The sequence below is a fragment of the Capsicum annuum genome, chromosome 1 (genome assembly GCF_002878395.1).
Source record: "Capsicum annuum cultivar UCD-10X-F1 chromosome 1, UCD10Xv1.1, whole genome shotgun sequence".
In the NCBI taxonomy this organism is placed as follows: domain Eukaryota; kingdom Viridiplantae; phylum Streptophyta; class Magnoliopsida; order Solanales; family Solanaceae; genus Capsicum; species Capsicum annuum.
This window is the reverse complement of record NC_061111.1, coordinates 42,101,499-42,111,107: the sequence shown is the minus strand read 5'-3', so window position 1 is coordinate 42,111,107 and position 9,609 is coordinate 42,101,499. Positions and strand designations below refer to the sequence as shown.

The 9,609-nt window shown below is 34.2% G+C and overlaps 1 protein-coding gene across 2 annotated transcripts; it reads right to left on the bottom strand.

Moving 5' to 3' along the window:
- Nucleotides 1–666: 666 nt before the first annotated feature.
- On the bottom strand, nucleotides 667–9,253 carry LOC124886976 (F-box protein At4g00755-like; the record flags this gene model as incomplete). Of its 2 annotated transcripts, none has more annotated exon segments than XM_047395972.1 (4): nucleotides 667–705; nucleotides 7,066–7,306; nucleotides 7,701–7,858; nucleotides 9,138–9,253. In XM_047395972.1, coding segments are annotated over 2 exon segments (178 nt in total), but the record flags the coding sequence as incomplete, so codon positions are not given.
- Nucleotides 9,254–9,609: the final 356 nt, after the last annotated feature.

Sequence of the window (9,609 nt, the reverse complement as noted above, 5' to 3'; positions counted from 1 at the left end):
AATTTGGTCATAGATTAATCTTAATGCTGAAACTCAATAAATCAGATAGCGTGTTTCTCGTCGCAGACATCACTTCATTTGCGTGATTGGTATTTCACACTTTCATGAAATCAAATAAATCTGATTATGATTCGGTTTGCTGACTCTTTAAAGATCTGTTTCTCCTTTAATCTCTCCAAGACGTCACTTATTTTGTACTAATTCCGGATAATTTATCAAGGCAAATTCAAATTGAGGATAGAGCCTCATTGCTTAAATAATTCAAGATGCAACTAAAGTGATTATGAGTCTTTATGCAGAGTAATCACATGATGTAATGGGATGAAGTATACAAAGCATATGAAACAAGACTGGAAGTCTTGCAATGGAAACAAGGTAAATTCTGCTGTTTATGAAAGTTTATGAAATTTAACAACACGAGAAATGACGTAATGTAATGATGGGAAAAAAAATACGAATGCCAGTTAAGTCTCACATCCTAAACAACAGTAACATACAGTTTTTAAGGAAGGGAAAGCTTGATTGGCTTACCAAATTGGCGCCAAAGGCGTGAAACAGAGCCAGCATAGACCACATCAGCTGGATCATTCAAACGTCTCATAATGTCCAGAGACACGTCACTGTCAAGACATTGCACAAAATCAATACATGCCTCCATGGCACGACCAACACGTAATCCCCTAGATAAAATCAATGTTCCAAAACCTGAAAACGTCAACAAACATAAACAAAATCACGCAATAAGCAAAAAAAATCTTTTAAAAAGAAAGGGAAGTAAACGACAAGGTTATCACTTATCAGCACTAATATAGGGAATTCAGAGTTGAATTAGCAAACAAATCCCAATTAAGATAAATGTACGAACTTAAATACCAGTTTACGTAAAATGACTTTGCTTAAACGGTTTCCAAAGAATGAACCTTCACATTAAGTCCGTCAACTAACTGCACCTCAATACCAAATTACCTAGTGCCAACCATTTGAATCTTCTATACATCCAACAACAACAACAACAAACCCAGTATATTCCCACATAGTGGGGTCTGGGGAGTGTAAAATGTACCCAGTCCATACCACTACAACAACAAACCTTTCTATCCAATCCCCTCTATTACAGGTCCTATCTTTAAGTTAAAACTCACATAAAAAATTCATCTTTTTTTTACCCCTCCCTAGGAGCTTCCATCCTTTTGCTCCTTTGGTGACTTGAACTCACAACCATCGGGTTGTAAGTGAGAGGTGCTTACCATCCGCAACTCCCTCTTACCACATAAAAATTTCATCTGTCACAAAATTAACCATTTTTTCCAATTAACAAAAACCATAAAGAAAAAGATACATGACAAGGCCAGTTACCAATTAAAATAATAAGCATATGAAAGATTTAATAATCTGGGACTAAAAAAATGTACCTTACAGCTAAAGAACAATCTAAAATTCTAGGGTTAACCCAATAAATTCAAGAATGCATTGAACAAAATTGTCAAACCAATAGAAAAAGTAAAAAAGGAAGAAACTTTATACCATTAGAATTGAAGAAAGAGAAGAAAACCCTAGAAAGAAGAGCAGGAATGCAAAAGAAATCTTGAAATGGAAACGATTGCCTTCAGATAAACAAATGTGGAAATGAATTTGATCATTTACAATAGCTTCAATCACTCATACATTTTTTTTCTGAAGATTCCAAATTTAATTTGGTGGATGAAATTATTTTGATGAAGACAGAGAGGGGAAATAAGTAAATTGATAAAAAGGAATTTAAATGCTACTTTATGTTTGTTCTTGATGTCACTGAAAGGATCACAGGAATGGATTCTCTCTAAAAGAAAGAAATTTTATCATCAAGTCTATACTCACATAAATGAATCTCATCCTTCACAACTATAAAGAAGGGATCTTGGACCTAACTTAACCTCAAAAGCTAGCTCATGATAGGGGATTGTCCAAGTCCATATAAGGAGACCAATTACCCATCCCTTTTCCAATGTAGGATACTTAACACTCCCCCGCACGCCCAGGCCTCGTTAATTGGAGCGTGGACAATATAATGTGGGCCCCAACATTGGTAAACAAAGATTAGGGATGGGTAAGGCTCTGATACCATAAAAAGAATGGATCTTGGACCTAACTCAACCTCAAAAGCTAGCTCATGAGGGGAGGACTGTCTAATTCCATATAAGGAGACCAATTATCCATCCCTTTTCCGATGTGGGATACTTAACAACAACATTAACCAATTATCCAATTAAAAAACACCAAGAAGAACAATTTGGAAAAACCATCTAACAATGAAATGAGAAAAGAAAAATGAGGCAAGAGAAACAAACAGATGGAAGATTAGAATGCAACCAAGAATAACCTACACATTTGGAACTCACCCAAATTTCAACAAAAGAATGAAGGTCAATCGAAGAGAAAGAATGGCGGAGAGAAGTAAAGCAAGGGACTTTGTACCCTTTGGATTGAAGAAAACGAACAAAACAATGAGTCTGTTTAGATGAGACTATATTTGGTGTTCTTAAGCCAAATGGCTTTCAAGCAGTTTTGTGAAAGTTTAGATGAGACTATATTTGGTGTTCTTAAGCCAAATGGCTTTCAAGCAGTTTTGTGAAATTATTAATGGAAGTTTACATTCCATTTTTTAGAATCCATTTTAAAACACAATACCCCTTAATCCATTATATAAAACCCATTATATTTTTTTTTTTTTAAAAAAAGTTGGATTGTTAAATAGGGAAATGAACCGAGCCCAAATGGGATCAAAGTTGATACAAATGACTCATAAAGTTGACCCTAGTATTAGCATTTTTGATTTGCAATATAATTGTTGTTGCTAAAGAAAAATTGAACAACCATTCTCAAATCAGAGTGAATTCTCAGTTTCTTCCTTTTTGTTTTCTTGACCATAAATGAACCAAAATAGTAATTGCACCTTAGACATGACACTTTCGAAAGTATTACAATAATTTTGCTATAAGTACATTTCGATTAATTTCCGTGTAATTCAATTCATCAATGTAAATATTTTGTGATTGTTCTTGGTAAGCAATTTAAACAAACTTATATCAACTCAAATTACGTTGATACAGTTACATGGTTACACATTTATTAGACACCTATATATACACAACTAAATGTTATTCATATTTGCTAATACATTAAACGTTTTACTGGATATTGCGTTGACAAAGTTATATGGTTACATATTTATTAGATAACTATATATACAACTAAATATTAAGCATATTTGGTAATACATTGAACTTTCTACTAGGTATTGAGTTGACAGAGTTATATGTTACATATTTATTAGAAAACTATATCTATACAACTAAATCTTATGCATATTTGGTAATACATTAAACTTCACTACATATTACAATACCTTAATTATAAGTGAGAGAAGAGGTTCACTGGTTCATACGAAATTTTTCCATCCATTTCAAAATTCTTTCATCTATGGCTGAAACACGAAAAGGAAAAGGCATTCTAAGACCAACAAAAAGTGCAGTCGACTTTGATGATACACCCCAATGGAATCATGTTAAAGTTATCCAACTTGCTGCCAATGGTGGTGGGAATAGGGTTCGGTTATGCAACTATTGCAACAAAAAGCTTACTGCATCATATTATAAAGTCAAAGGACATCTCTTAAAGCTTCCAAATCATGGGGTTGACTCTTGCGAAAAAATCACTAGCTATGTAGGTGCAGCTTTGAAATTGGAGCATGAAGGTAAAAAATCATCCATCAAAGTAGATGCTAGAAAAAAATCAGATTAACTTTCACTGACAGAAGGTTCTGGTTTAGGACAACAGAAAAAAAGAAAAGGAAAGGTTCAGCAGGTGTAGCTACTGAAAAATCTTTCAACATTCATTAACGAAATACTGCAACAAGTTGGCAGCCCGTACGATCTATGCATCAGGTTTATCTTTTAATCTAGCAAAATCTCCATATTCGAAAAGTATTCACAATTTCTAGCAGGGAAGGCATTACCTGGTTATATTCCTCCCAACATATATAGACTTAGAACAACTCTTTTAGTTCAAGAAAAGACTCACATTAGTAAAAAAATTGCAGCCAGTAAATGATTTATGGAGAAAGAAAGGGTTGTCAATTTGTTCTACTGGATGGTCGGATGTTAAGAGACAGCCATTTATAACTATAATGGCCTCATCTAGTGATGGACAAATATTTTTGAATTCCATTTATTCAAGTGTGATTGTGAAGGATGGTGAATATGTTGCTAATCTATTTCTTAAAGCAACGGAAGCAGTTGAAAAGCATGTGTCAATCTTTGGAAAAATCAACTCAATTTATAAATTGAAGATGGACAGTAGAGTTGATCGGTCAATAGCAATTTGAAGAATTTTGTGGTGAATCACGACATTGCACATTCTCTTTCAAAAATATTCGGACTTGTGTTAGTTGAGAGTTGTCTAAAGGTTTGCTTCACATAATATCATGGCTACTCGTGTTCATAAAGTAAAGTCGTTTTACAGAGAAATGGTGATGGGCGATGAATGGAAGCACTTAAGGGAGATAGGGTAATTGAAGCCAAACCCCGTGAACTAAATCTCTTATAAGAGAGATAGGGTTATCACAAAATCTCTTATAATGGGGATTATGAATGGTGGGATAAAGTTTACTCTTTTTTAAAGTTAACGGAACCAATTGTCTCCATGCTTAGAAGTGTCAATCTTGATTGTCCAAAGTCGCACCTTATTTATAAAATGTGGGACACAATGATCAAGAAAGTGAAAAAAATTATTTTGAGCATGATGGGAAGGATCTCATTACCGGTCAATCCGATTTCTTTGATATTATTCAAGGAATTCGTGTGGCTAGGTGGAAAAAAAGCATCACCCATTGCATTGTTTGGAACATTCTTTGATTCCAACATAGTACCATGAAACACGACTTAAAGGTGAAAATAGAATTCGAAGGCAAGCACCGAACGGAGATAGCGAGATTTCTCTGAATAGGGTAAAATGCTTCCAAGGATATTTTAAAAATTCAAATGAAATGAAACAAGTTTCTTTGGAATATGGAACATTTTGCAGAGGTATTAATTATTTTGGTGAGCCTCATGTTATTGAAGCTATGATGTATGAGGAACTGCTTTCCTAATGGGCAAATCATGGGGATTCGGCTCCACAAAGTTTGGCATCCAAATTGCTTTTGCAACCGGCTTCTTTCTCTTGTTGTGAACAAAATTGGGGCAATTATTCCATGATTCACAATTTCAAGAAAAATAAAATTAGCAACTTCAAGAGCCGAAGATTTGGTATTTGTAAATAATAATTGTTTGCTCTCTCGCAAGAAAGAAAAATATACAAGTGGTCCGAGAAAATATTAGGATTTAGGTATGTGTACAATTACTTACACAATTTATTTTGTGATAAGTTTTTGCACTTTGAAACGTTCTTATATTTTTATTCATTTTCATGATACTATAGGCGGGGATTATTTTGATATTGATTAAACATCTAATGGTTTACTTGAGATATCAATAGATGAACCTCAATTAGAAGCGGTAGTCTTTGGGGAAGATTTAGAAGATTTGAGGAGAGTTGAAGTTAATGATATAGAAGATATCGAAGAAAAAAATTAATTTCAATTTTACTTGTTTCGCTGTTTATGTCTTTTTGAACATGACTTGAAACATGTATAAGTTTTTTTGAACATGAGTTGACTCTATGTATCTATTTTTTTTAGGGGGGATAACCATTGTATCCGGGCCAGATTGCCCACACCTCAACTAATTCCACGGGATACCTGCCACCTCCCACAACACCAGGCACCAGGTAACACTGTCCACCAAGGCTAGAACAGATGGGAGGAAATCACATAGTGTTTGTCTCCGTTAGAAATTGAATTTGAAACCTCATGGTGCTCAACCCAACTTCATTGAACCACTAAGCCACACCCTTGGGTGCATAAGTCTTTTTTGAACATGTCTCTCTGTTGATACCTTAAACTTATAATATTTCAGATTTTACTATATTTAAGTTGACTTATTTTACTCTTACTTTATAAAGTTATACTACATGTCTTGATTACTCAAGAGGCAAAGATGTGGAGTAAGATCAAGAATCGTGCAACTCTTGAATAAAAGATAAGTTTTCTTATTTTTTATGTCAAATTTTTTCAGGGCTCTATTGAAAATAGCCTCTGTACTTCGTCTGAGGTAGTGGTAGATTTTACTTTATTTAAGTTGACTTATTTTACGCTTACTTTATAAAGTTATACTACATGTCTTGATTACTCAAGAGGCAAAGATGTGGAGTAAGATCAAGAATCGTGCAGCTCTTGAATAAAAGATAAGTTTTTTATTTTTTGTATCAATTTTTCCGGGGCTATATTGGAAATAGCTTCTCTACTTCGTTCGAGGTAATGGTATGGATGCGTACACTTTACCCTTCTCCGACCCTATTTTGTGGGAATACACTAGGTGTGTTGTTGTTGTATTGTTTAAATCAAATTCTTCTAATTATTTTCGTCTTACTTTAATATGTTTTTAGTATTTAGTTTGCTACATTGTAAATTGTAGGAGACTGGATGAAATTGTTCATCTTGGAGAACGTAATCTAGCACTCTAGTTGCCTGAATGGAAGACTGAATCACATGCCTTCTAAAAACTACATGTAAGTACTTCCACAGAATATCTCTCAAATCTAGGCATAGTTTTGTAGCTATATTCTTAGAATTTTGAATGATTTCTTGTCGAATCCGTGTCCACGAATCTTAAATATTAGATCATGCAGGGCACTTTAATTATTATTTATGATTAGTAAGCCTCTTTACTTAAGCATCTATAATGAGAGCAACTATGATCTATTAGGCTCGTTAAGTATAGCAAACATAGGAAAATCCTTAAAAGAACAGAAGACTCTCACAATAGAAATAGGAAAATGCAATCTATGACTTGCCATTTATGAAAAATAACATCATTAGGAGTGTACTATTATCATAAGATAGAAAATAACAGCTTTCCAGTCTCACTGCCTAAAATAAGATTACTAAACAAGGTTATAAAGAAAAAATTGAAAGCTTGAACGACTCACCAAATCGGAGCCAAAGGTGTGAAACAGCGCCATCACAGGCCACATCAGCTGGATCATTCAAACACATTAGAATGTTCAGAGACACGTCACTATCAAGCCACAGGACAAAATCAACACGTGTCTCCACACCAAAGCACATTTTCTCCTTCCTATGATTGGGTTGGCTGTACCCTTAAGATTTTCCTTCCTCTTTCTGAGGTATATCCATATTGTGAATTTAGTGGCACTGTTCATGCTAGATCTAGATTCAAACAAAGAAAATGTTATCACTGCAGAAAGGCTCTTTAATTATTGTTTTTGATTGGTAAGCCTCTTTACTTAAGTATCAATAGTGATGAAAGAATATAAAGAAAGAGCAACTATGAGTTATTAGGCTAATTAAGTATAGCAAACATAGGACAAAGAATAGAAGACTCCCACAGTAGAAACAGGAAAATGCAACCTATGACTTACCGCTTGTGAATATTAACATCATTAGGAGTGTAATATTATGATGAGATTAAGTTATCTTTTTCAAAAAAAAATAAAAAAAATATTATGATGAGATTAATAAATAACAGCTTTCCAGTCTCACTGCCTAATATAAGAGTAGTAAACAAAGCTGTAGTAAAAAACTGAAAGATTGAAAGACTCACCAAATTGACGCCAAAGGCGTGAAACAGCGCCAGCACATACCACATCAGCTGGATCATTCAAATGCATTAGAATGTTCAGAGACACATCACTATCAAGCCACAGCACAGAAGCAACACATGTCTCCACACCAAATTGCATCTTCTCAAAGTTCCAAACCCTGAATCATCTCAAACACATAATTCATGACAAATATATTTATTTTGATGAAGACAGAGGGGAAAAGAATTTAAATGCTACTTTATGTTCGGGCTTGATGTAACTGAAAGGCTCACGAGAGAATGGATTCTCTCAGGCGCTTTAAAAGAAAGAAACTTCCTCATCAACTGAATACTTCATAACATCAACCAATTTTCCAATTGAAAAACAAGAAGATGAAAAATTGGGAAAACCATCTAACAAAGAAACGAGATAGATACTACCGCTTTGGGGCTTTAAGAGAGGGAAGGAAAATTAGCATGCAATCAAGAATAACCTACACATATGGAAAACCTTAACAAATGAAAGCTCATCGAACAAAAAGACCAGCAAAGAGTAATAAAGCAAGGGACTTTGTACCTTTTGGATTGAAGTAAATGAACAAAACCTAGATAACGAAACAATATCCATACAGGGATACAAACATGGCCATTGTTTCCTCCTTATTTTAGAAGGAGGTTTGACATCAGAATGACTGCAACTACCCACCACAAACTTTGGATAAACCAATTTCTGAGTTTTTTCCTAAGCACAGAGGAATCACACTTTGCATATTGTAGCTAGTAATGTGTTACTACTTGACAAAGCTAACAGGAGAGTTAAAACTATACAGGGAACCACAAGCACTAAAAAGAGTAAAAGTTCTTAGAATAAATATAAGAAGAGTTATACAATGGTTTATTCCCCCTAGAATTCAGTTTACACACAAGTGCAATTATCCTGGTCAAAAGACAAGCTTCAATATCATTTATTGGCTATTAATGGGCGGCCTGCACTACAGCTCCTGCTATGCGCAGGTTTTGGTAATCTATTGTACCATCGAAATGCAAGAGGCTGTTTTTCGAGGCTTGAACCGTGACATCCCGGTCACATGAAAGTAACTGTACAGTAACTCCCAGGCGCCCCTTCTTATTGGCTATTATACGTACCAAACCAGCAGCTAAACTTGACTTAGTATACCTGCCATTGCAGGTTACACAATTTTTTACATAAAAATTGAAAAAAAAAAAAAATTAGAAAACCTGCAATATCTTGTCAAAGAACGGTGCACAAAACTTAAATACATACAACAAATCAATTAGAAGACATTAGACAACTCAATAAGTTACCACAAGCAGCCCAGAAAGACCCTTTTATTCTCTTTTAAAATTGCATTACATTAATGTAAGAATGAAATCTCCTTTACCTTTACTCGGTAATAATTTTAATATGAAAACTAAAATATTAGCTTCGTTTTTAACCTTTAATGGGCGAAATCCCAGATGAAGAAAGAAGAGAAAAAGCTGATGTAATTATTTACATATGCCATACAGAAGGATTGAGATAGATGAGATAATCTGTGGTGTCCCATCATTATATCGTTATAAAAGCATTTTATATTTTGAAGGAAAAACTCGTTTCCATCCCAAATTATACCTGAAAAATCAAAGTTACATCTAAACTATATAAGTGATTTATTACACATCTAAACTATAAACTATATAAGTGACCCATTACTCATTTAAACTATATAAAAGTGATATTTTTACCTCCCTGCGATACTCATGCTCAAGTTTAATGAGTGAAGTGCGCCCTCTTGTGATGCTACGTGTCTAATTTAATTTTTCTTTTTTATTAAAACTTAACCCGACCCTATTACTCTTTTAACCCATCTATTTAATCCATCCGACCCGACCCAACCTCATATTATACCCTAACCCGATTAAACCTTTT